This window comes from Hoplias malabaricus, chromosome 5 (assembly GCF_029633855.1).
Source record: "Hoplias malabaricus isolate fHopMal1 chromosome 5, fHopMal1.hap1, whole genome shotgun sequence".
Taxonomy (NCBI): Eukaryota; Metazoa; Chordata; class Actinopteri; order Characiformes; family Erythrinidae; genus Hoplias; species Hoplias malabaricus.
In genome coordinates, this window is record NC_089804.1 from 51,721,687 (window position 1) to 51,747,480 (window position 25,794).

The 25,794-nt window shown below is 41.7% G+C and overlaps 1 protein-coding gene across 14 annotated transcripts in view; it reads right to left on the reverse strand.

Annotated features, from left to right (window-relative positions):
• The window catches only part of huwe1 (HECT, UBA and WWE domain containing E3 ubiquitin protein ligase 1), a 40,929-nt gene that overhangs the window by 11,328 nt on the left and 3,807 nt on the right, over positions 1–25,794 (reverse strand). For 4 of the 14 annotated variants that reach the window (XM_066672519.1, XM_066672517.1, XM_066672518.1 and 1 more), the window contains exons 2-63: positions 23,395–23,444; positions 23,160–23,229; positions 22,957–23,055; positions 22,665–22,871; positions 22,337–22,489; positions 21,410–21,472; positions 21,203–21,301; positions 21,001–21,048; positions 20,732–20,900; positions 20,522–20,622; positions 20,088–20,238; positions 19,848–19,975; positions 19,334–19,474; positions 19,093–19,198; positions 18,857–18,964; positions 18,663–18,764; positions 18,471–18,551; positions 17,479–17,585; positions 16,867–17,059; positions 16,528–16,619; positions 16,222–16,424; positions 16,036–16,093; positions 15,660–15,836; positions 15,304–15,549; positions 15,064–15,197; positions 14,208–14,329; positions 13,829–14,017; positions 13,364–13,580; positions 13,139–13,261; positions 12,799–13,036; positions 11,843–12,190; positions 11,513–11,635; positions 11,306–11,401; positions 10,783–11,052; positions 10,462–10,614; positions 10,164–10,291; positions 9,942–10,023; positions 9,673–9,849; positions 9,316–9,469; positions 8,818–9,221; positions 8,418–8,613; positions 8,147–8,314; positions 7,854–8,002; positions 7,633–7,699; positions 7,320–7,543; positions 6,923–7,134; positions 5,501–5,683; positions 5,221–5,393; positions 4,922–5,061; positions 4,728–4,803; positions 4,525–4,623; positions 4,243–4,370; positions 3,977–4,136; positions 3,564–3,792; positions 2,976–3,154; positions 2,756–2,845; positions 2,436–2,596; positions 2,180–2,225; positions 1,185–1,532; positions 683–893; positions 447–571; positions 142–362 (exon numbers count right to left, since the gene is read on the reverse strand). In XM_066672519.1, coding sequence (XP_066528616.1) covers positions 142–362; positions 447–571; positions 683–893; positions 1,185–1,532; positions 2,180–2,225; positions 2,436–2,596; positions 2,756–2,845; positions 2,976–3,154; positions 3,564–3,792; positions 3,977–4,136; positions 4,243–4,370; positions 4,525–4,623; positions 4,728–4,803; positions 4,922–5,061; positions 5,221–5,393; positions 5,501–5,683; positions 6,923–7,134; positions 7,320–7,543; positions 7,633–7,699; positions 7,854–8,002; positions 8,147–8,314; positions 8,418–8,613; positions 8,818–9,221; positions 9,316–9,469; positions 9,673–9,849; positions 9,942–10,023; positions 10,164–10,291; positions 10,462–10,614; positions 10,783–11,052; positions 11,306–11,401; positions 11,513–11,635; positions 11,843–12,190; positions 12,799–13,036; positions 13,139–13,261; positions 13,364–13,580; positions 13,829–14,017; positions 14,208–14,329; positions 15,064–15,197; positions 15,304–15,549; positions 15,660–15,836; positions 16,036–16,093; positions 16,222–16,424; positions 16,528–16,619; positions 16,867–17,059; positions 17,479–17,585; positions 18,471–18,551; positions 18,663–18,764; positions 18,857–18,964; positions 19,093–19,198; positions 19,334–19,474; positions 19,848–19,975; positions 20,088–20,238; positions 20,522–20,622; positions 20,732–20,900; positions 21,001–21,048; positions 21,203–21,301; positions 21,410–21,472; positions 22,337–22,489; positions 22,665–22,871; positions 22,957–23,055; positions 23,160–23,204 — 9,420 coding nt within the window. In that variant the 5' untranslated portion in view covers positions 23,205–23,229; positions 23,395–23,444. The remainder of the gene's footprint in view (positions 1–141; positions 363–446; positions 572–682; positions 894–1,184; positions 1,533–2,179; positions 2,226–2,435; positions 2,597–2,755; positions 2,846–2,975; positions 3,155–3,563; positions 3,793–3,976; positions 4,137–4,242; positions 4,371–4,524; positions 4,624–4,727; positions 4,804–4,921; positions 5,062–5,220; positions 5,394–5,500; positions 5,684–6,922; positions 7,135–7,319; positions 7,544–7,632; positions 7,700–7,853; positions 8,003–8,146; positions 8,315–8,417; positions 8,614–8,817; positions 9,222–9,315; positions 9,470–9,672; positions 9,850–9,941; positions 10,024–10,163; positions 10,292–10,461; positions 10,615–10,782; positions 11,053–11,305; positions 11,402–11,512; positions 11,636–11,842; positions 12,191–12,798; positions 13,037–13,138; positions 13,262–13,363; positions 13,581–13,828; positions 14,018–14,207; positions 14,330–15,063; positions 15,198–15,303; positions 15,550–15,659; positions 15,837–16,035; positions 16,094–16,221; positions 16,425–16,527; positions 16,620–16,866; positions 17,060–17,478; positions 17,586–18,470; positions 18,552–18,662; positions 18,765–18,856; positions 18,965–19,092; positions 19,199–19,333; positions 19,475–19,847; positions 19,976–20,087; positions 20,239–20,521; positions 20,623–20,731; positions 20,901–21,000; positions 21,049–21,202; positions 21,302–21,409; positions 21,473–22,336; positions 22,490–22,664; positions 22,872–22,956; positions 23,056–23,159; positions 23,230–23,394; positions 23,445–25,794) is intronic. The other 10 variants (XM_066672530.1, XM_066672526.1, XM_066672528.1 and 7 more) reach the window with 10 other exon arrangements.

Consider the following 25,794-nt stretch of genomic DNA (forward strand, 5'->3'; position numbering starts at 1 on the left):
CAAAATGAGAAAACTGCTCAAAAGTTGTCTTCCATCATATAAGTTTTCCTACCGTAACTAATTTGCTGAGGGTACTCTAACAACCAGGGCATGCTACCACCGTTGTTAACAACAGAAAACCATTTTGTTCAGGTTTCTTACCTCTTCTTGAATAGCTGGAGGCAATGCGGCCAGAAATTCAGGGCTGACCTCTGTAACCCCAGGTCCTCCCCCTAGCACTGGGGCTGCTGGGGAGATGGTAGAAGTTACATTGGTGCGAGAAGGGGGTCGGATCCCGAGTTGGTTCTGCAGCACCTCCCGACGGATATCCTCAGGCAGAGCAGCTAGGAAGGATGGATCTACACCTTCTGGCAGACTGATGCCTAATATCAGACAGAGGAATCAGAAAGGTCTCAGACATAGAAAGGTATGGTGGAGAAAGAATGCACTGACACTGAGAGACTCACCTGCAAGTGGGTCATCCTCGTCGTTGCTGGTGGATGGTAGTGGCTCCTCCTGGATGGCCTGAGACTGGCTATCTGCACTGTCACTGCGGGGCATGGTCTCACCAGGAGAGGACACAGACGTGGACCTTACATGGGTAAGAGCGTTCAAATTCAGCTTAAACGGGACAATACTGCTTTAAACACAACAATAAAAATTGAAGTGGGTCTAAATACAGGAATACAGATTGTGTGTTTACCCTGTATCTGCATCTGTCTGTCTGTCAGTGAGGCCACTGTCACCACTTCCTGACAGCTCTTGAGACATTTGATTGGGTGGTGCAGAGTTTGAGGCAGGCTCTTCCTGTGTCGCAGAGGCAGGGCTGCTGGTATCCATTGGTGACCCCTCTAGTTGTGATAAACCCACAGGTACAGGCTCAGAACTCTCTGCTATATCTGGACTGAGTGAAGCTGAGAAAGACGACCAAACTATTTTCAGGAAAAAGACATTTCCGATGCATAGAACGAGGCACACACACTAAAGCATATAATAAAAAAAGAACACATGCAGTAGTTGCATGTAGAATGCAGTGGGACTCTCAAAGCACTATGGGTAAAGCCAATATTGTGATATTTAAGGTGAATTAGGATAAAAATTAAATATCAAAAGGACAAAGATGAGAAATCCACATGTTCAAGGATGTTTCCCAACTTGACCGCATTGGAATTTTTTTTTTCATAGGTTTTTAAAAGTTAATCTACCTTCCCTGACTGCATCCAAAGCTCCTCCTCCTCTCTCACCAATAGTGGGGGCAGGTGACATTTCCATCTGGGAGGCTTCTGCATCACAATTCGGCCTGTCGGGTGCTGAGAGCTGAGGTACAGACCCTGCCAGTGTCCCAATTGAATCAGCATGTGAATCAGCCAGCAGCAGCTCTGCAATTGGCTGATGCACTTGCTGATTGATAGCCGTCTCCAGGGAGACAAGCGCTTGCTCGTGTGGGGCAGTGGGGGTGACCTCTCCTGAAGGGGGTGCTGTGAGAAAGCCCTCAGAGGTGCGGGGAGGGTCAAGACAGGAAGACACACCACCATGGGCCTGCTCTCCTTCTGCTTGTATAAACATAACATGAAGTATGAGCGAAATGGAGTGTGAACATAGAGAGGTTTGAAGAACATGCATATTTCTATAAAATGAGACATATGAACTGTTAGGTCTGGTTGAAAAGCTGCAATATGGAAGGCAGTAAGTTGTATAGTTATCTCCTTCGAGGGCCGCACTATCCTGATCCCCAACAACAACACAACTTACTACCTCACCACAGTACAGCCAGAAAGATACACACTCAGGGCTTCAAATACTTGCAACACATCACCAGTGATAAGTATGTATTTCAGTGGGATATAATACAAACGTAAAATAGTGTGAATTACAGCACAGTGATGTAATGAGGAAAATAATCTCCCTCCTGTTGTCAAACGGATGCCGTGGGAAAGACAGTAGACTGTATAGTTATCTCCCAGATCTGGTGTGATCCTAAAACTATACAAACTACTACCTCACCCCACAGCACACAGGTCGTTGCTCCATCATCTCACAGTTGCATGCAGGCTAAATCAGCAGCGTACTAGGCCATTCAATTAGACAAGATAATGAGTCGAGAAGAACTAATCAGAAAACATGACATTATAAAACTAGAAAGGTTTCAGTAGGAAAACACATTTTTATAGATGAATGAAAAAGACAGTAATTGCTCTACCTGCTGAGTTCTCTCCAGCTCCATTGACAGTTCCAATTGCAGTGCCCTGTGGGAGACACAGCCAGTACAATGGACTTCAGTTTGCCAGAAGCTGTTCCATACATGATATGAGAGTACAGGGATGTCTGGGCTTGTGTGCTATCCATGCCATTTCTGTGCTTAAATATTGATTTACTATGACACTGTCGGTCATGCTTTGTCTGCCCTAATAAGAGTCCACATCCTGTCTGCTCACACCACCCTCAGTGCTCCCTACCTGCAGTGTCTGTTCCCTGCTCTCTTCTCCAGCAGACGTGCTCCTTTCATTTTGCTTGGCCTCTTCCTCCTCTGCTAACTGTCTCCTTCTCTTCTCTCTGCGCTCCTCAAGCTCCTCATCACGCAGGCTCTCCAAGTGCTGCAAAATGGGCACCTTTACCACTATGAATGAGAGAAAGGGTGAAGTCTGGTTAGCAGTCATTTACTGTCTGAGTGAAAAAAATATATAGATTATGTCACATGTCACAGCGAAAAAAAAATGTTTCCTGCCTTAAGGGCTGCAAGATAAAAGACTTTCTGAAGATCTGAATGAACTCTTACCTGCAACACAGTCATGCATGCTTTCTGCATCTAATACTTTACACTCATCTGTCCATCTAGTTAAAGCTGTGGGAATACTTGAAAGTGTTCCTACAAAGAATATGAAAAGCACAAGTGGAAATAAGTTAAGACATGTAGCAGTACCACCCTCAAGAGTTGCAGCATGTTTATGCTCATGTCAAAAAGATTCAGTTTATATTCTACCCCTGTTCCCACTCACCAGCCTGACCTCCACTGCTGCTCTGTTCATGAAAGAAATCATCTAGTAGCTCATCGTCAGAGCGGGCTATGATGTGCACGTCTTCATTGCCCACCAGCAGACGGGCACGTCCACGAGACTGCAACGGCAATGAGCTCGACAGCTGCAAGATGTCTGCTGCAGCACTGGGGCCTAATAGCCTGAGACAGTCACAACAGAATATAAATGCATGAAATATTAACTGAATATAGCCCTTGTAATGAATGCTACAATATAAAATAAAAACAAAGACCTTAAAAGGATTTGTCTTAAATTTTGCCCTCTGTTTGTAAAATTTACGCATACACTGCATCAAGAGCATCTGCCTGAGATACAAACTGCATTTTCAGTTTTGCAATAATGCCAAACATTAAATTAGTTTTTGTGAAATAAATTCACGTAATTCGAAGGATTATCTAGCAAGCAATCTTAATATATCCACATTCTTCATTATGTAGCGTTAACAAAACACGTGTTTAGGATTAGAAACCTTTATTATTATTATAAATAATCATCATTTCCTCAACAATTAAAATCAAATTTTTAATTTTATACCGACAGAGGTCTTACCGCTGCAGAATAAGTGGGGGGTTGGGCTGGCGATTGCCTGGGTAGTGCACATGGATGGTATGGCCAGTATTAGCAGTGAGCTGCCGGAGGGTGCGCTGACTGCGCCCCATGCCCTGAGCCAGACGACTGCTGGTGCCTGCACCCCCGAGGGTGAGAGCGCCATGGTCAGCATGGCGCACCATTAGAGGGTGAGAACTAGGGATGTTTCCTGGGGAAGGGGGGATGTCAGCTAAAAGAACAACAGAGAGAACAGCCACAAATTTAAACAAACGTAACCACTAAAAGCTGTGAGCAGATAATTCCAACTATATTTGCTACATTCATGAACAGTATGCTAGTATGCATAGAGCATGAATTAATAATGAAAGACAGGTTATGAACAGCTAATTTATCACAAATAAATAGCAACTTACCAGAATTTGAGAACATACTGTCAAACTCTACAATGAGGTCATCATCTCTATCAAATCTCTCAAACCGAATATGCGGGGCAGCATTAATATCAGGGAAATCTTCATCCAACTCCATCTCTGAGCCTTCATCATCGTCATCCTCATCTCCCTCTTCATCATCCTGAACAGAGAGCAGAGATTCTGAGTAAGCAGACAAATAGCTAAATATTTACAAACAAAAAAACAAAACCCACACATCAACATGAATAACACTTCAAACTCCCCACCTGATCTTCTTCCTCTTCCTCTTCCTCCTCCTCCTCCTCATCCTGGCTGTCTTCATCTTCATTACTGCCACTGGAATCTTCCTCTTGAGTGTGCTCTTCATCCTCTGGCTCCAGGATGTTCATTGAGTCTAAAAGGATTAAACGGTTAGAAAAAAAGTAGCATTGAATTATCAATTTCTATTTGCCATTTGACCTGGCAAAAAGAGCCCTTGTAGTAGAATAGAAACAAGCGTAAACCTCAGAAAACCTCCAGGTGAATAATTTGACCATATACAAGTATACCTTCTCTGTTAGCCTGCAAAGTGGAGGCTTGACTCATGTTGGAAGGAGCTTCATCCATTAGCACGTCCTCTTGAGATTCATCCTCTCCTGAACGGCCAACTGTGAAGAGCGCAAAAATCCATTTAGTGACAAATATTTATCCAGAGTCATTGGTTGGACCCATCCTCTCTTCTTGTGGTGCGTTCAATATCGGGAAAGCTTACCGATGATGGTACTATTGACTGTTCCAGCATCTCTTTCTAAAAGTTCATCTATCAAATCCACCAACTCATTCTCCACCTAAAAAAATGAATAATAAACCATGATGAGTCTAACTGCAGCAGACATCTCATTTAAACAAGCAGAGTGAATTTTATCAGCAGTTTTTATGAGCTCTGGTCTAACTCTAACTCTGTACCTGCATGGCTTGTGTGCTGAGCACCTCTGGCTGGCCAGCTATGACAACAGTGTCCCCTTCTGCCTCTCCATCCATTAGATCACTATCTGTGCCCTGTCCACGGTGACGATTCTCCACAGGCTCTGCCTCACCTGCCTCTCCTAAAACAGACAAAGCAAGTCATGATACACACTTTCATCCACAGAAGCTCAACACCTCCCCCACCCACAGCTATGCTGAAGTATTTATATGTTGTTGATGCCCAGCAAATAATACAAAAACTCAAAAAAATGAATTTGGTCATACAACTTAAAGGCTACCTTGGTCTTGTGTGTTGCTGTTGCTGTCTCTGGCTGTGCCCACAGTATCATGTTCAGTCTTGTTCTTGCTAGAGCCTCCTTTCCCACCAAACAAGCTGCTGGGCTGGTTGACAATACGTGAGAGTGTCTCCAGAGGTTTGAGAGCAGCATTTACTGTGTTTGCCATGTTTGGACTGCAAGAAAATAAATCAAACATTTGTTTAAATGGAACAAAGATGGCATCTATGTGAGCAAGCAAAAAGGCCTAGTAATTATATACATGACGCATGTGAGGCAGTACCTGGACAGATCAAGACTGTGAGGTACACGTGCTAGATCATTGACTAGGCCTTTCTTCAGGAAAAGGCGAATGATGTTGTTCATGCCATTGTGTTGTGTCTTGGCAGTGGCTGTACTGTAGAAGCTGGACGTGGAGGGACACGATTCCATAATAGTGCTGATGATGCACATTACTGCTTGTAACCTGGAAAGGGGAAGAAAGAATTAAAGCTAGAGCAAAGCAGGGCAAACAATCAAAGAAAATGCTTTGTGCATGGTTTTTTTAACACATTTACAGGACTATCCAGCTAGGTATGCAATTTGCCTTACTGCAGTGAAAAAGCAATGTATAACTACACATGAAGAAACATAAGTGACTGAAGATAAGTAGGCTAAATTAAAGCATTTTGTTTGACTTCAGGCTTTTCATTTTGTTTTTCAACGTAGATTCAGAAAACCAAAAGCCAGTGTTGAGCAGGTTGAGGCTGTAACAAAATGCCAATATTGTTTCCTTCACTACAATTCTTGCAGAATGTTTAGCTGTTTTTCCATCACCTTTTAATAGGAATTATGAAAGTATTATGTAAACACCTGTAACAACCAGTTTAGATGGCAACACAGACGGATCCTCATACTACCTTCAATTGATATGACTTTAAAATATGATGCAACAAACTCGCATATGGACATGATATATTACTGCTACAATAAAACAAGAATGCTCATAATGTGCATTATCAGATTGACTTAGTAATCTTACTCTGCTAAAACAGAACCCAAAAACAAGAATGACCCTATAACACCACAACCAAAGCAATGTCGGGGCATGCTGAGCTTTGCTTGTTGTTTCTCTTGCTTTGTCAGTTCTCTGAGTGTCTGCTATTTGGTTTTGCACAAACCTATGCGCATGCCACACAGGCCATTTCTCTTTTCATTGTTTCAGTGATCGTAAAATACAGATTGTGGTCAAAGAAATTTAGCTGCAATCACATTCATTCCACAGCCACTGTATCACCCCATTGCCTGGTGTAATAATGAGCTTCCTCATTTCAGAAACCATTGTTTGAGAAAAGACCTCTAGGTCAGGAAGCTGTTTATCAAAAGCCTGGAGCATACCTTTGAACATCGGCTACCCAACAGGACAGAATGATAATGATTGCTTATTCCAAATATCAAGTGACAACCTCATTAAGTGCACACAAACGCTGTTATTTTCACAGCCCTATCCACAGCATGTTGTTTTTAGTTTCAGTTTTTATTTCTTTAGTGTAAGCTAGAAATGTCATTCACAATCCATATATAATTGTATTGCATTACATTTTTAAAAAGGGCAAATGTTTATAGACAAGTTATACAAATCTGAAGCAGGACAGTGTCATATTCATAAAACTCATTTAGCCCTAGTTCTGTGCTGCTCAGGTATCAGTCTATTTTAAGGACTTACCGCGCATGTTTCTCTGCACCCTCTGCCATAGCTAATGCCCTGCTCAAAGCAGCCTTCACTTCATTGACCAGGGCCACCTGGGCATCAGTGCCAGTGCCAGCTGCTGCCAGGCTGGCCAGGAATAGTCGTGCCAGGGCAGGGGTGTCCTTGTCTTCTGAGTTCTGGGTGTGGGGTAGCAGATGATCCAACACAAAGGCCAACACACTGCAATCCTGCACAAATTAAACACGCCTTTAGTCTAGTACAAAATAACAAGTGTATAACTGCAGTACAAACAAAAATACAAACTGACAAACGTATGCAGGTAATGATGCTTATGATTAATGTGGCAAAAAACTGACCACTAATCCATGCAATTCTGGCAGCAATCCAGAGACAGTGCCCTTCTCTGGCTCACCTCTTTAATGAGCTCCGACTGGCCGGCTGTGTAGCTGTAGGAGGCGATGAGTGTAGCAATGCCCACATACGAACGCACCAGCTCTGCCAGAAGCCGCAGGATAGTGGAGGTGGGCATCAGGGGCTTGCTGGCCTTTGCCTTAGCTGCCCTGCTCTCTTCTGAGGAGGCTCCCCGATCACCCTCCTGCTCCTTCTTCTCCTCCCGCATCTCTTCAGGAGTTGAGGCTAGAGAAGAAAGCATAAAAAAAGTTAAGTTCTCAACTCAGAATATTTTATGGGAGCATTAGCATCTGTGTGAGTAGTAAAGTTCTCACCCTCTCCCTGAGGTGTTCCTGACTGGGAAGACTCTGCAACAGCACCATCTGCAGCAAACACCTGAGTCTGAGAAAGAAAACCCAAAAATATAAATGAAATACATAAATACATTTAGTAATTGTTATTTTAAGCTTACAAGATCACTTGTATGCAATAAACAACACTATAAAAACAAAAAGCTTTAGTCTGGAAGTTATGACTCATCTGCGCTCCCACTCACATTTATGTGAAATGCAGACTGAGAGTCAAAGTCGCTTCCTTGACGTGTGAGTCTGTACTGTTGGTAGACATCATCCCCTACATCCTGCAGGATCTGACACAGATCCTGACTACCAGGCACTGCCACCAACCTCTCTTCTCCCCTGTCTGCTGCATAAAGGCATTTGTGTACACACAAGGTAAAGAAAACAGAAAAGATCAGAAAAGTCAGCATCATATATTTGATCCCTGGTCTTTAAAAATATAATAAAACAGAAAGGAAACACTGAATCGATTCAGTATCCATGATCTTACCTTCCTCAGGTGCATGGTATGCTGCTAGGGCATTAAGCATGTCATATATGACCTCTTTAATGGTGTCTGGGATGGTTGGTAGTGGAGACAGCTTTAGCGGTGTAGTCTTCACCAACTGAACTGCATTTGGGCCTTTAATTCTGAAGTTCTCAAACTCATCATCAGAGGCTGGGGGAATAAATTTTATGTAAATACATTTTTTAAATCCCTTATCTGGAAACATACATATTATCTTACCCAAGAATTTTCCACATGAAAAATCTCCTCTTACCTGTTCCAGCACCTCTTGGGGCTGGCAGAGCAATCCTGACACAGCTGTTAGCAGTTTCTGTGAAGCACTCAGGATTACGACAGGCTGCTGGGCCTAGTACGCGCAGGATGTAGTTGATCTCACGTGAGCCCAGACTACCAGACACCACTCCAGAAGTTGTGCTCCCTGCCCCGCTTGTAACTGCAGAGCGTACCACCTGAGACAGGACAAATTATGGAGAAATATATATTAACATATGAATTTAAAAGCAATGGAAGGGGGATTTATTTCAATAGACTATAATATTAAAATACATTACATTACAAAAAACCTTTTATAAATTTCATGAAAGTATAACTGGGTCTGGCCCCAATCGAATGTAATACAACAATTAACGTAAGAGGGAAAGTGAAACAAGCACCTTCTCCATGGTGTGCCGCAGTGTGGCAGGGTCCTCAATGATGTGGCGGAAGAGTAGCGTGACCAGCGGCGTGAAGCCGTTGAAGCCAGAACTCTGAGTGAGGCTCAGGATCATTCGTGTGCTCTTGAGCTCAGCAAACATCATGGCATAGTGGTGTGTTCTTGTAAGGCGCAGGCACAGACGCAGAGTGGCATGCAGTGTGTCTGGGTCCACAGGGACGCTGATCATACTGACACACGCACGGATCAAGACCGTGGTCATCTCTTCAGACAGACCCTGCACTACAATGCCACCAGAGCAGGAGTCCTGAGGAGCAGCAGGGTGGGTTGGGGCAGAAGAGGAAGAATCTTTCTGGTCTGCCTCCTCTTTAGGAGGAACCATCTCCACAGCAACAGATGCAGGATCTGAGTGTAAAAAAATGATTTATGCAGTTACAGAGGATGAATAACTGAATAAATGTATCATAAAGTCCAAAGCATGAGGAGCACTAATCCTCACCCGTGTCTGTCTGGGTCTCTTCGGTTTTAGCTCTCTGCTCCCCCTCCTCTCTCTCAGAGTCAGCTGCGCTGCCAGATTTAGTGGGCTTGGGGGTGCGAGGCACCCGCTGCACTGTTAGCATCACAGGCCTTCTGTTCCCCGTCTCCTCATTCACCTATATGACAGAAAGGAGAGGAGGTAAGGAACACATTTCATTAATCTGGACAGGACACAAAAAGGCAGCATCTAATACATAATTTAAAATTAACAGCAATAGTTTTTCCTCACAAGGTTGTCTTTATATGTTAAAATATTTGTAAAAAAAAAAGCCAGATATAGACAATCACATATAAAGTCTCATGACAGCTCTATTCTTACCTGTACCATAGTGTTGAACTGTACAGTGTATCTCCTTCGGCCTGCAGTGAAGCGGACACTGGTCTCGCCGGCCCTCCATGCTGAGTCTATGGTGCTGTTATTACTGGCACTGTAGCTGCACCACCGCCCTGAACGGTCATCAAACCAGCGCCAGTTATTCCCATTAGGCTGTAGGTACTGAGAAGAAAAGAAAATTAGTTTAACATAACTATCAAATGTTAACTACATCCATTAGGATTCTTGACCACATAGCTTTTATCTGCACAAACCTTGTTCATTTGGGCTCTTCGTTTGGAGGAGACCGCCATTTTCTCATAAAAGTCAATGAGCAAAAGAACTGGAGTGATCCACCTACACAGAGAAAAAAATCACAGTAAAAATTCACAAACTGAAATTAAACTAAAGGAAATATATAAAAATCGTTTAAAAAAAAAATTAAGTCTGTTTCTTTCTTCATGACCAGACCCAGGCACATAATGGCTGGCACTCACTTGGGTGTCTGGATGTCTTTCTGCTCCTTGGCAGCTTGCAAACAAGGCTGAACCACCTCCAGAAGCTTAATCAGCACAGTCAGAACACCACTGCTTTCCACAATCTGCGCACACGACAGCTTCAGCTCCTACAAACAAGAAGTTCAATGCATTTACGCCCACACAGCATGAGGCAACGTGTATGTATGTGTGCACGCATGTGACAATGGCATGAATATTATAAAAACATACTTAGTTGTCATCACTACAAGACAATTCTTTAGACAAGGGAAAGCCCAAAACATGCATAAGTACATACCTCAAAAAGCAGTGTGAGCAGCAGAATGCGGGTGGCCAAGTTGGATGCCTGGGGCAGGGTCACCATCTGCCTGGTCCACTCAGACACTGTCTTTGTGTCACTGGTGGTAAGCGGCACAGCAGCCTTTATTAGCACGTCTGCAGCATCCCACACCTACAACATGCGTATACACAAAAGTAAGTCCACAGTATACCTTGCTGTGTACATGCAGCATACATGCAAATAAGGGACACATCTGACAATTTCTAAAGATAACTGACTTGAATTTCATTCTAATATATATGTATATTTGAGAGGTGTAATGAGTATGTGAAAACGTACCTGGTTGACAACCTGGCGGAGGATTAGGTCTCTGTACTCAGGGCCGTTTCTCTTAATGGCAGTCATGAGCAGGTCACAGAGGCGGTAAACAGTGTCAGGCAACTCGTCCAGCAAATGGAAGCAACCTGGCAGCATGGTGTCAGTGAAGGCATGCAGCTCAGCACTGTCCAAGGGTTCAGCCTCTAGAAAACGCTCCAGACAGCGAGCCTCCTCTTCTTCAGCTCTTTCCCGTGCTCTTCTTTCTTCCTCTTCACGCCTGCGTGCAGCCTCCTAGAACACACACCAATAACACAATTACTCGTGAGACATTGTAGTCCACAAAATTGGCCATAAACATATTGATACAAATAACTTAATCACAGACCGTGTGTTCATGTTCTACTAGGCATGTGCACTGGTCTTATAGCATTAATAATCCATTTGAAAATACTGAAACGAATCTACACTAAAATATAAAATTCAGACACAGCAATCAGTATTAATGTAAATGCACATATGCATGAATGTGTGCCTAGCTGCCCACCTCAGGAGAGTCTGAGCGTTGCTCCATGCTGACTTCTTGACCCAGAGACATGGCGATGGCCCTCATCATCTGGTCCTCTTCAGACATGGTGAATTCCTACAGTGACACAGCCCACAGTGACTAATCTTAACCCTTCTGTGTGTTCATGTGTGTCTATTCTTTCTGTGTTAGCAGTAGAGGAGGGAAAGCTGTGTGGCTATATCTTACCCTAACAGCAGCACTGAGGAGTGGTGGCGGGTGGGTAAGCAAATATTCTGTGGCCTGCTCCATGGTGGTGGTGTTGAGCAAAGCTTCCAAAGCATGCTCTCTAGAGAAGCCCATGTCCATGAGCTAGACAAATGACAGATGTTTAGAACCGTGCAAAATCTCATTCCACCAAAAAGGACACACACAGTCACTGACATCAAGCACCAACAACACAGAGCTTACAGAGAATGCAATTATTTTATTAAAAATGAACTAAACATATTCTATGAGGTACTTTGCATCCAAAAAGAAAACACTGAATAATAACCATAAAAGGAATCTGACTATTACCTGTGTAAGCTGAGCCTGGTTAACCTGGGGTTCCCTACGTGGTGTGGAGTTGCTCCCATCCTCCGCAGTGCTAGCAGCTGTACCAGCACTGCCTGCCACAGCCCCAGTACCACTCTCTCCAACTGTTCCAGTAGGTCCTGGAGCTCCACTAGTCCCTCCAGCCCCAGAAGAAACACTGTCCTCATCAGAGCGAGTGGAACCCTCTCTCTCCTTGGCCAATCGCTCCTGGATGATCGGCTCACCACGCAAGATGTGGCAAAGGATGGCAAGCATGGACTCTGCCATGCGTCCACCATAGACCTTCAAGGGCTTACGGTTCCAGAGGTTACGGATGCAGCTGAACGCAGCCTGTGTGCCAGACAGTCAAACAATAAGCAACAAGCAACCTTTTTAAGTGGGTACTTTTAAGGTGTTTTCACCTTTGATGTTACAACAATTCTTCTAGAGATCTTTAGGGAAAAAAATAATTCACAGAGCTGATTTCTTGTATACGCCTCAGTTACTTTTAACTTTCAACTAAAGGAACCGATTTACCCAATTGTGCAACACTGAAAAGGGCACTCTAAGGTATTTCTGTCTTTCAGTTTTTTGCTTGAATGCTTGCCACACAGATACAATTGTGTAACATTATCCTTAATAATTAAACCTCCCCAAAAACATCTAAAATGTTCTCATTTGTTTGATTTGGTTCTCCTTATCTATTTTTAAGATGTGTGAATATCTGAAAATTTTAGGTCAAATTTGTGCAAAAATAAACATTTTAAAGGTTTCACAAACTTTCAGGCAAGACTATACATGTCAAAATATCTGAAGAATTTTACTAAAGATATTCTAAATCTAAAAAAAAAAAAAAAAATGTAATTAATGCAAGAAGCCTTTTCACATAAATGAGTTATTTGTTCCATTGCGCAAGCACATTCACATTCTTGTAATTATACAGAAAGGAGCATTCTCACCTTTTGAGTGACAATAAGGAAACGCAGGGCGCTGAACTGTGGTGTGGTAGACGTTGCTCCAGGCACTTTCGCAGGCAGAGAGTGAGGAGAGTCCAGTACTGTGCTGGGGTTCACCATCTTCTCCACCAGCATCAGCCAAGCATCAAGGAATTCACCAGTCCCATCAGGCAGCTCAGGGTGCTCCAGCCCTTCAGACACAGGCACCTTCCCTCCCATGGACAGAGCCCAGTTAAATGTCCTAAAAAACAGAGTAGCAAAGTAGGAATTCAGCTAGGTCGTCAAATTATCATTTACATGTGCAAAAGAGAGAGAGAGAGAAAAAAGTTGTTCTTCCACTCACTCAAACAGGGCATCATGACCTCCAGAACAGAAGAATTTCTGCAGCATCAAGTGGTAAGGGTATTTCCTCTCATCAAACAGCATGGGGGAAGTGAATCCCACAGAACAAATGAAGAATGTCAGCCTGATCAATTAAAAACACAAGTTTATAAATGTAAAACCCATTATTGGGGAAAAAAAAAAAAAAACACGATTCAGGCAGGGACAGCTCAGAGAGATGGTGTACCTAAAGCGAGGAGTGGGAGTATATGGAGGTGGCTGCCAACTCAGGCCTTTGGTTAGCAGTTTGGTAAGAGAAGATGCAGTGGCACGTGCTGCTGGTGTTGGGGCGGTGCCTGTGCTGGTAGTGTGGTGAGAGCGCCGCTGACGGACAGGCGAACCCACACACAGCTTCACCAGAAGGCCGAACAACTCAGCCAGTGCTCTACCCAAACGTGACGATGCTGCAGGGAATAAGCACATTCAAAATTGTGTTTTACAAAGACTCACATTAAGCTACTGTTTAATATCTCAATATAATCTGGCAGCTATTCACCAACCATATCTTACTTTAGTGAGAAATAATAATGAAACACATTGCTGGGATATAACTATTTTGCTTTTTTGTGTCACACTAAAGCTCACTACTTATTCAATAAGCAAATAAAGGCGTGTAGAAAAACAAGACTTTAACTCTGTTGCAGTGACTGACCAGAGAGCAGAGGTTTGATCTGTTTGATACGTGTTGCCATGGCAGGGGTGAGTTTGGATTTAGCCTTCGGGTCAGTCGCTGAAGGCTCATCTGTCTCCATGGGAGCCAAGGAGTCTCCATCCAGGCCCATGCCCTCCAGCAGACCCTGTGCAGAGGGGTCCACTCCCACAGACAAAGTCTCAGCCTCAGCTGAAAAAAGAAAAAAATACTTAGAAACAACAAGAAAGAAAAAAATGTAAACATGGATATTTGGTTCATTTGAAACTGAAACAGAAGATCTTGGGGAAAACAGAAAGAAGAAACAGGATTAATATTAGAGATAAAGAGAAAGCATGATACAGATAAAAGACTAAAGAGGGGAGGTATTATGCACAATCACCATTATGCAGTTTTTTACCGGTTCTCCTGCCTCCACTGGCTGCAGTACTGCTGGGTGTTTTTTCTTCCTTAGGCACTAGTTTCTGCATGTCAGCCTGGCCAAATTCACAACCAGGAGGGAGACTGTAGAGGGAAAAAAAAGAGGGAAAAAATTGAATACATGAAATTCTATTTCACTGCTCTGGAGCAAAGGTAAAAACTCAAGTAGAGAAATGTTGCCATTCAAACACAAATATATTAAAACTACAGCAGTAAAAAAAAATGAATTTCAATAGTTTTGTTTAGGCAGGATACTAAAACAAACTAGATGTATGTGTCTAGTGTCTGAATATGTATTTAAAAAAAAAATAACATGAAATCAGGACATAAATTGCTTAAATAAGGCTACTAAATGTTTGCAATGCATTAAATAAAACAATTACAGTTTCAAAAGCCTTTCTGAATGAGGCACTGCTAGTTCTTTGCCAATTTCAGTTTACAAACTACAAAAAACCCAAAAGCATGTACATGATGCCTTTCCTATTCAAGGGGTCTTTAAATCTAGATATTGGATCCAGGTTCTAGGCGAGGATTTTTAAAGTGGCCAGCTGGTATGCACTACACCTGGCTAGTCAGGTGCACTGGCCGTTGCAGCTAGTGTCATCACAGCTGGCCATATTAAAATCCTGGCCTTAAATTTTGGAACCAAGTTCCAGATTTGAAAACCTTTGTCCTCTATATCAGGAACAAGTCTTAAAAGAGTCAAGATTTTTTTTTGCTATATTGCTCATCCCTAAGGTGATGGAGAAGATTGAAGGGAGCTCAGAAAAACTAAGTATAATTAGTGTAGTGGAATCCATGTAAAGTGCAGTGCTGACCTGTTGGGTGTGCAAAGGGAGAGCAGCACAGTGCTCTCCCACACCAGAGAGCAGTAGAGCTGACTCAACTTATTGAGCACACTCAGACCTAGCTGGGAGCCCCACTGGTTCACAGAGATGGCCCGAATCTCACTCTGACAGAATAAGATGGAAAAGATTTTTTAGAAACATATCACTTTAAAATCAGCTGTAATGATAAATTATTAAACCATGTAAGACTTTTTAAGCTCACAACCTCACCTGTCCAACTCTGCAAGTGTGGACAAACATAAGAATATATGCATGTGCAGCAGTGAGTGCGTGCAGGAGAGGTGTGGCACGGGCAGACAGTGTGGCGTCTGTGACGTGACCAGCGTTGGCCAGTTCTCTCAGTAGAACTGAACCACCCGGCACCTCAATAGGCCGATGGAGTGGCTCCAGAGCTGACAATATGCTGTCCAACTGGCACAAACCCTCCTGCAGAACCTTCGGCTCATGGGATAATGTCTAAGCCAAGAAAAGGGTAGTTTAAAAATCACAGAAAATTTTAAGATGTAAATGTTCTGTAACTATGTTTTGATGTATTAAAGCATGTTCATCGTTTTGCTGCATCTCACCAAAATCGATTTGCATACACCAGCTACAGCTTGGCAGGCAGCTGAAGTTGGAAAGTCAATGGGCAGGTTGGGAAGTCCCAAGATCGACACAAGGGGTAGGAGACCTTTCTGGTTTACAAACTCCTGGCAATGGTCATCTGTTGTGTTGTTACTCAAAATTGACTCAACAAATTTCATCTGGAGGGGAAAAAAAATCTAATCAGAATGTGGTACTAAAAGTAAGGATCTAAACCTGTTCAATGATTTAACCATTGTTGTACAGTGTAACTAAAATAATAATATATGTACTGCTTTGAGAAGCACAGAATAATAAAAATTAGATGCTGACTACTGGGTGCTGAGTAGCCATTTCATTATAAGCTGAATCAGCACTTACCACATTGAGAATGTAATCCATAAGGGGAATGGGGATCCGCTCTTCTGTGCCAACCACTCTGCAAAAATACAGTTAAGTTACCATTTCATTCAACTCTAGGACACACACTCCACAAATTAATGTAAGAACAATGTTTCCCTCCCAATACATTTTAAATTAATCCAGTGTTAACATTAGGGCACACACTGCCTGTTGCTCTCTGGTTCCCCCTGCTGTTGGCTGAATGTGTGGAGAGCCTCCTCCTCCTCTTCATCCTCACTGGAAGCCTCTTCTGCTGCATGGTTGGAACGAGCTGGAGGTACTGTGACAGTCCCATCTGCTTTTTGAATAGAAGGCTTCTGGCAAATGTACTCAGGAGCTCGACCCAAGTTACAGATCTCCTCCAGCAACTGACAGGAAAAAAGACATTTCAAAAAAGATTAGGTAATAGTAATTAATAAAAGTAGCAGTGCCAAGTGCACAAGAAACATAAAACATTGTCAGCCATCCAACCTTTATTATAGCAGTTGTGGCATCAGTTTTCAGTGTGGGCTGATGTCTCATGAGCTCATCTACAGCACTGCCCAAATTGGAAGCAGTGTCCCCTGAAATACAAATACACAGAGTCTTTATTCATGAACAACTACTTTTCTTCTAAGATGTTGTAAGACTTTACAGATTTTGAATATTGGTAATTTCTGAAAAAGCGCTCTCAATGGTTCTCAGTAATAATTAAAAAGTTATGAATATTGTGTTTTTAATTGGCAACAAATAGTTGTATACAATTCTAGTCTTCATTTTTAAGTTCCATCAGAATTTCAGTCATAAACTCTCAGCAACTGTGGCGCTTACCCAGTGGATCAGAGCTGCGGCGGCGGCGCATGGCCGGCAGGTAGTCTGGTGATAGCAGAACCTTGAACAGACGCTCAAAGGGCTGACACTGGACAAATGAGTGCAGGCCGCGGGCATTTAGGCACAGTGCACTGAAGACATTGGGCAGGGAACCCAGCACCTCTCGGGTGGCAGGGACCTGCAGAGAGAGAGACTGTAAGAGAGAATCGGAGCGGAGTTGGGAAGGAACGAGTGAGAGAAAGGAGTCAGGGGAGAAGCCAAGAACAAGACTGTCCAACACATGCTGTGTGAGCTTTTGAGAAAGTGTGAAAATGGGAATGTACTGGCAAGGGAAGAGTGAATAAAACTGGTAAAACAATATAAACAGAAAAGCTGTGGGGTATGGGCATTACAATAACAACAAAGATTGTGGGACATCAAGAATGAGAGATGTGGGTGGTGACAAGATGTCTGGTCACCAAGAGCTCACTTTCAAAGGCACTTAATCTGAAACATGCAGTTTGAAGTTCTGAATGAAGGAAAAATATGGTTAAATAAATAAAACAGAAAGAGAACTGAAAAAGGAGCAAAAAGCTGTATAAGACAATGAGAAAATTAAGACAGCAAACTCACATCTTTAATGAGTAGTGCATGCAGCATGACGTCTGTGAGACCATTGTCCTGTAGAGAGGAGAGAAGAGATGGCTCCTGGAACACAAACACCGTCACCACCTCCGTTGCTGAAAGAGAATTAAATTACATTTATTAAAATTAATTAAAGCAAATTCATATTGGATTAAAGTCAAACATTCTTTTTATCACAGGTTGTAATAGGACAGGTCTTTTTTTATTATTTGTACATTTCTGTAATTTAATCTTTTAATTAGTTGTATTTCACTTATATATTATCATCAGATTTACTGCAGGTTCCTCATGAATGGATTCTAGAGGGGCACTAATTAGTGCAGCACCAGGTTTGTTTTGGACAGCAAGGGAGAGAGCAGCATAACGCAGCTGAGAGACAGAGAGTTTGAGTTGGTGCATGCAAATTTTTTGAATGATATATATGTATTTTCAGGTGTTTTATGATGGGTGAGAGTATTTTTCTGTCCTTTAACCTGTTGTTACTGTTTATTATGTAACCAGCGACGTGGCAAAACCTTGTCTCTAATGGAAATCACAGGCTTTGAAAACCACAACAGTGGCTGTAAGGTTAGACACAGGTTTTATAATAGTTTAGTTTTAAGGATAAAAACCAAAACGTGACTGCTACTGTAACTTGGAAATTATACAAGCAGCTAGTTTGCATTTCGTAGTGTAAACAAGTCTCTCTGGTCAGGCATTGCTCTGCAAGGTTTACAAGTCACATTTTGTACCTACTTAACTTGCTTTTTACCGGGTGTGAGCAGGGACTTAAAGTACCCCGTTACAGATTCCAAATTTGGCAAATGGAAAAGCAAAAGACCCGAGTAAAGTAGGTTCCATGCAATGGAAAAGCACCATGTGTCATCTTTGTTGTTGCCTGCCCTTGTTTGGTCAAGGTCTTGAAGCTGTAGCTACACAGCTGTGGACAGACAATGAAACGTTTTAAATCCAGCCAAAGGCCCTTTGCTCAGTATGCTCACCCAGGAGGAATAGTGAAGGTCCATAATACTCTGCATTACTGATGATGTGCTTCAGTGAGGTAGGCAAGGACCCATCCATCACTGTAGAGAGAAAGAAGGTTGTTAAATAGAAGTTAGACCTTTATAGGGCATAAGCACATGTTCCTTTTACACGTAGCAATGTCTCTCCTAGGACTGTTAAAGTTTTCTTACCATGGCGAATGCCATCTGAAAAGGCAGGGTCCTGAATGGCTTTCTTCAAAAAGTTTAACATGGACTTCAGCAGAGCTGCCCTCTGTGGGATACACTGCACACCTGTAATATAAAAAAATACTGTTTAATCATCCATAACTGGAATGTTTCAAGTACAACGGGATATAGGCTGCTGGGAATTTTATTTTACTTACCTGCTCTGGGCATGCTTGCTGTGCTGCTCTGTGCACGAGGGTCTGTCTCTGCTCTGGAGCTTGTGGAGGTGGAGGGCCCTGGACTGCTCTCCATGGCAACCTCAGACACTGCAGTAACACCACCATTTTATCATGAAAACGATACTAGCTATAAGTTACATGGGTGATCCCACTATACAGACAAATTTCATAAAACTACACACCCTGTAAAATGAAGAGTAATGAAAACTACTAACTGTCCATATCTGTGTCCATGTCCTCAGTTTCAGCAGCAGTGCTGGGCCTCTGAATCTTTGGCTTGATGACAAAAGGGCACTCTTTCCTGGACAGGTCCACCTCATGCTGCACAGAGACAATGAAATCATATGAGGGAAAGCACATTCCTTTAACAAAGAGCTGAGTGCTAGAACTAAATAAGCCAGTACAGAGAATGAGAATGATAAATGCTGGGGCAGGGACATGGGGGTGGTATAGTACCTCCAATCTGCAGATGAAGATGGAAAGGCCGCTGTGGGATTGAAAGGCAGCCATGTCCAGATTTGTGATTAGGTCCACAACACGCACTGCCCGAGTCACAAAAGTGATCTGGTCCTGTTCATCCCCCAAGAACTTGATCACCTAGAAGAGGCATATTTTAAATGCTTGAAACATTACAGCAGCACATGAATTAATGCGAAAAGACTAAATAAATAAATAAAGATACCACATTTTTGTGGTTCATTACACATTTCAATGAGATTTGCTAGAAAGCACACAATACACAAAAAACTGCTGCAAAGGGTCTAGTTTTAAGAAAGAATAAATAATTAAACTAATATAATTAACCAATTATAGGATAATAAAATGACTGATATCCAAAAAACAAACACTTGTTACTATACACTGGTGGTTAAACTTTTTTCCAAATTTGACAGCATTTATTTAATTAGATATGACATATTTCATTTAATATTTTCAGCCTTTCAGAAGACAAAGATTAAGGAGCACAAACCTTCAACAAGGCCTCCATCATCCCACAAGAGACTAAGGCCTCCCCACCAGCATCATAACTGGCCAAGTGGTACAGGAAAGAAAAGAGGGCAGTAGCAAATTGGTGCGGGTATGGCTCCATCAGTGGGTCTGTTGTTGTAACAAGGCAGTAGAGTACACAAGAAGTCAGATGGGATATTTTCCTGAATGTATCGGAAATATACTGTATTTGGTGATGACACAACACAGCCTTAACCCTTACCAATCATGGCTTGTATGCAGTTGCGGACTAGCACAGGCAAGAAGCCATGGTAAGAAGCTGTGCCAGTGCAATCGATGATGTTTGACAGCTTAGGAGTCCGCTCTAAGTGGACTATTGATGTCAAAGTGCGCAAAGAGGCGGCTTTTATGTCCTGTCAAACAAGAACATGTAGGTAAAAATATCAAACCAGCACAGTGTACAGTTTTGAAGATTAGACATTGAGACTATAAATATAATTTCTTAAAAATACATTTCACATGAAAACACGTAAAAAGACAGAAAAAAAACACCATTTCCAGATCACATTGGCACGCATTGGTTGTGCCAACTGGCACACCTTGGTTGTGTCTGCTTTTGCAGGAATTGAGAACATCAGACACTTGTTTTAGGACATCTGGCATATTATGAAGCTCAGAGTTAAGGTCATTTCTCACCACCAGCTGTTTGTCTGTGATCTGCAGCACATCCACCAGCTCCTCTATTAGCCCATTGTAGAGTATACTGTTGGCAGACTCTTGCAGGGCGTTGGAGTACACTACAAAAATATCAGCATAAAACATCCACCTCAGCAAATGTAGATCAAGGACCCTGAGAGTGTTTGATGAAAACAAATTATTCTGATCAGAGCCTAAGAGGTGACTCACCCAGTATGGAGATGGCATGCAGTCTGGCCTGCACAGCCTGGAGTCTCTTTTTGTGGTTTGAGAAGCCGTGTGCCAGGCGGATGTGTGTGAACAGCAGGGTCTGCTTGTCTTTAGGGATATTGTACATGACCGTCAGCGACTCCATGATCTCAGACGGACTCTCTGAGATCTGAGTATACACCAGGGAAAAGTCAATTAAATTTAAGTGTAATCAATAAAGCAAATAAAGCATCTGCCATAATGATTAAAGCATAGTGAAAGCAGCTTACCTTATCAAGTTGTTCAATGTGGATGTAGTGTAGCGTGTTGCTGCTGGACTGTTAAAAAATGAATAATAAGAAAATCATTGTCTGCTATGCCTCCTTGGACAGTAAGAAAACAAATCCTACACTAACCAACTGTCTGTAACTAGGCATGAATAAACAAACAAACTGGTTGTGAGAACCTACAGGAAAAAATTTGATTCCTTACTTTTTTCTCCACTTTGACATCAGAGCTAGGCTCAGCATAGAATTCAAAGTGCAGAGTGGTGGCACTGGGTGGGTATTTCTGCACAGAAAACGAGGATGTCTTAGAAATAAGCAAGAAAACATGGTAGGAGGCATCAAAAAAATTGCTGTGTAGAATTTCAACATGTAAATATATGTATATATCCTATAAAACCACATAATGGCTTACTGTCATGGGTAGATCTCTGCAGCACTCAGCTAGACCAAAGCCATTTTCCTTCCCTCCCCAGCTCTACGTGAAGATCACAATACAGACACAGAAAACACATAATGGGTGAAAAGAAACTTTAGACCTACTAAAATTCAATTCATTGTATCCAGAGGACGTCTTTAGAAAGGGGTGATGTGGATACAATTCATTAACTTAATTAATAGAAGCATGCAATAAGTAATCATCAAAACATCACTAAGTCAAATGATCTTTTCTGGTGAATTGGTTGGGGAGGGGCCTATTGGTGCTTTTCCTTTGCATGGGTCCGACTCTACTATACACGCTTAAAGCTTGTCCCTTTCCGCTAGCACAGTTCCCCAGCAGAATGGAGCCAGTGTCGTCGCAAAACCCTTTCTATAATGGGAATTTCAGTTTTTGAAAACCACAACGATGGCGGTAAATTTAAGCACTCTCATCGTGTCTTCACGTGTGTCTTTTTGTTTTTGGGACTTAACACGATTCGGCATCCCAGTTCTCACAGATCCATTTTCCTTTTTTCATGTTCGGCTTTGGCTGGAAACTTTCATTGGCCCAAGGAGCATTTAAACCTCTTAAAACCCCCTCGATGTAAAGTTATGAGCTGCCGTTGTGAACGTGAAATGTGAATGCTATTGTAACTTAAGAGATTTTACAAGTGGCGAGTTGTGATGAATTTGAATGAGCTCTGGATTTCGTGGTGATTGACATGTCTCTCTGGCCAATCAGTACTCTGCAGGGTTTACAATTCACCATTTAGAACCCACTCAGAACGGTTGGCACCCGGTGCGAGCAGGGACTGAAAAAGTACCGGGTTCCAGGGACCAGATTTGGCCAGTGGAAAAGCAAAAGAACTGTGCCGAGTAGAGTCGTGTAGGTTCCATGCAGTGGAAGCATGCCATATGTTACCTCAGCCAGGTGCTGCAGGCGGGCGAGTAGAGGGCTCCTCTTGTCTGAGCCAAGTCTGGTGATGTAGTTGGAGCGCTTGCTGAACACGTACAAGAGGTTCAGCACAGACAGCACCACTTGCATGTCACATGATGCTAAAAGAGTAGTTAAGTGCTATAATAGAAAAATAGAGAACAAGGAGTCACTTATCTTCACAGGAATCCAATAAAGTTCAACAAGACATTTCCACAAATGTCACAGTGTCAATTATATTTAACCTTGAATTTACAACTCAAACAAAAATGACCTCAACATCTGGTGTTCACTCGCTACAGACTGCTTTGTATACCTCTATGGAGCTGTACAGGTGCCGAGAGAAGCTGTATTCTATCAGCAGGGCTGTGAAGTTCAGCACAGCCAACAGCAAGGCTTTGAGCTGCCCGTTTTCTGGTCGGTCACACACCAACATCCAAGACATGTTCTCCACTGTCTGTCCCGCATCACAGAGGATGCCATCAAAGCGGTCCAGGAGGTCTACCCAGTGGTACAACTCGCACTTTAAAGAGAAAAAGCCATATGTATACTAAACTTAGAATACAAGTACAACAACTGTTCCTATAATCCCTTGGTTTTGCAATTACCTTGCCTATGTTCCATGTCTTGATGTGCTGCAGCTCCAGCAGCAGCTGCTCATCACTGCACCCTTTCAACTTCTCTATAAGCGTCCTGCAATCAGCAGGCTGAGGGGAGAGAGGATGTTGAGGACAAAGCCATAATGAAGAGCCCCACTAGTACATACAAAAACATACACACACACAGGGCAGAAATATACTGGCATACTGACCGCTTCAGTTGGGGTTTTCTTTAACTTGCTTCGGTCAACCTTCATGGTTACTAGTTTTTACAATCTGTTCCTGTAGAAATCAACATAAACAGCAAAATCCTTATATGCTCAAAAACTCACAACATTTCAACAAAACACATTCAGATTATATATATATATATATATTATTTTTTGTACGTATATCTATTATGTGTGTATGTGTGTGTAACAAAAATGAAGCATGTATAGAACTTACGATAATTAATTTGGCAATTCCAACTTAACGGCATCTTTTGCATCTAATTCCTAGGATGAAAGAGAAATGTTACTGTGATGCTCAGTGGGACAGATTAAAATAACCTTTCACATTTTATCAGGAAAATACTTTTATTAGCATTGTTCAAAGTACTAAAATGATTGAATTTAACACCATTCCAAAGTCACAAGCCAGTTTTTAAAAAAAGAGGAATCTGCTCAGTGTGCTAGAGGAGAAACCCTGGATGTTCATGAATTAAGAGTGCTGTCAGAATAGCCTATTCATTCAGATATTCTGAGTGCTCTTCTATGAGAGCCATTAGGATGTGCCCTCAGAGCTCTGGTCAAAAGGCTAGGGAGCTCCTAAGAGGCTATTTCAAAATGTTAAACAGGCATCAGAGAGTGTTTAATTTTGCGTAAATGTGAAGAGGCGGCTCATACAATACCTAAAAATTAAATACAAGAATCAAAAAATCTAAAGGTTTATAGGATTCATATATCAACCATTTTCTTTGATGTGTCTGAGTTGATGTCAAAAACACCACCAATTTGAACTTTGCACTGAAAGTTGAAGGCTGCTTCAAACTATCTTGGGACACATTCGTCTAATTAAGGTGTGAAGTATAAGCACTCATTGTCTTTTAGGCATAACAGCTTGAAAGCAGACAGTACAAGTACTACAACCCCTGTCCATTCATAACTCTGCATGTCGAGGCAAAACAGTAGATAATACACTTTTTAAAAGGCATCAATATCCACCAAGCATTTGCATGTGACCGCATAGTCAACATTCTCACAGACACTGCATAATTAAACCAAAACACTTTCTTCCTGTTCTTACACAAACCATATCATTTTCTAGCATGAAATTTGAATGATTTCAAAGATTTAAAAAAAATGCTTGTGGCAGATGTGCTGATATTCATTTGATGATTCAAACAAACTTATGATTACATGGGTTTATATAATTTGGCACTCTCTGTTTTCCTAATGCAAGTATGTCTATAGGTGCCAAGCTTAATAAAACTAATTGTAGTACCAGGTAAGGTGAGTATGTTAAGAACAAGACATTGAGCACTGTCTGCAGCAAGGTCTTTAACCCCAGATGTTGAATCCAGGCTCAGATGCTGATCTGGTCATCAATGGTAGTTAAGTGAACACTTAACTTAATTGACTCTCCTTTTAATGTTACAGCACTAAATCTTGGTTCAATATGTAGATTTGTAGACACATTTAAAAAAAAGCAACAAACTGCAATGTCTAAAAATATCAACAACTACCAGAGAAGATAGAACTTAAATTGGATTAAAGAAAAACTACACAACTTGTCCTCCATATTACTGGATCAAATATAGGAGACGTTTCTGAGGATTCTGGCATACTCATACATTTTAATAAAGAATGTCTATTAACTGAGATACCCTTTGAGTGAATGTATGTTATATCAAACCTTTAAAAACTTCTCCCTGATTAAATATGACTAAAAAATGACAAACTGGTATGTGCCACTGGAAAAAAGAAAAAAAAATAGATTCATACATGGGCTGTACATATGAACTGACACCTAACAATGGAACAGAAACTGAGAAATGAGACAAGTTCCATTTAGTAAATGCATGTAGTCCAAAAATAAATCCTGGCTTATTAACTAGATAAGAATAATTCAGTATGAGCTACTGATCTGATTCCCATTTTAATATATAAACTATAAATACAAAATGTTAAACCAACAGTATTTCATAAAAGAAAATTGAGTACTAAATGGCATTAGCCTCAGAAGACAAAAAAAAAAGTAGTTTGTGAGCCTTAAGATCATTCACAATCACTTTTTATAGGCCTGGACAGACCTAATCTAAAACAGATACTTCTGTTTCTGAACTGATCCTAGCAGGACCAATCTGATATTGTTGTCTATAAGTTATAGAAACAAACATAAACCGGTATAAATGTTATACTTATAGAGTATGGACCATGTTCCCATTAAGCCAGATGTAAACGTCTAGAAACTTTAATCCTATAACCAAATGGTGGTGTTATAATAATACCCATTACTGCCTGGTTTTCTAGTGCAACAGTTTCAGTACTCTATACTTTCAGCTTTGTTAGAATTTATACAAATTAAAATATAACCCACATGGAATAAACTTTCATATTGCAATTTTTAGCCCACAATATCTACATTTTCTATTTTTAAGCAGTATATGAAACCATTTATCATGCATCCCTACAGAATCCACTTTTTTTACACCAAGAACAAAGAGCCTTTACAAAAGGTATGGTCGCGTGGACTTTGGTTTAGGAGTATATAGGTATCAGATGGAAAATGGAAAAAAAAAACACGAAATCACATTTCTGACTTTAGTGTTAGCCACAAAACGCTCTGCAGCTAACATCACTGCAG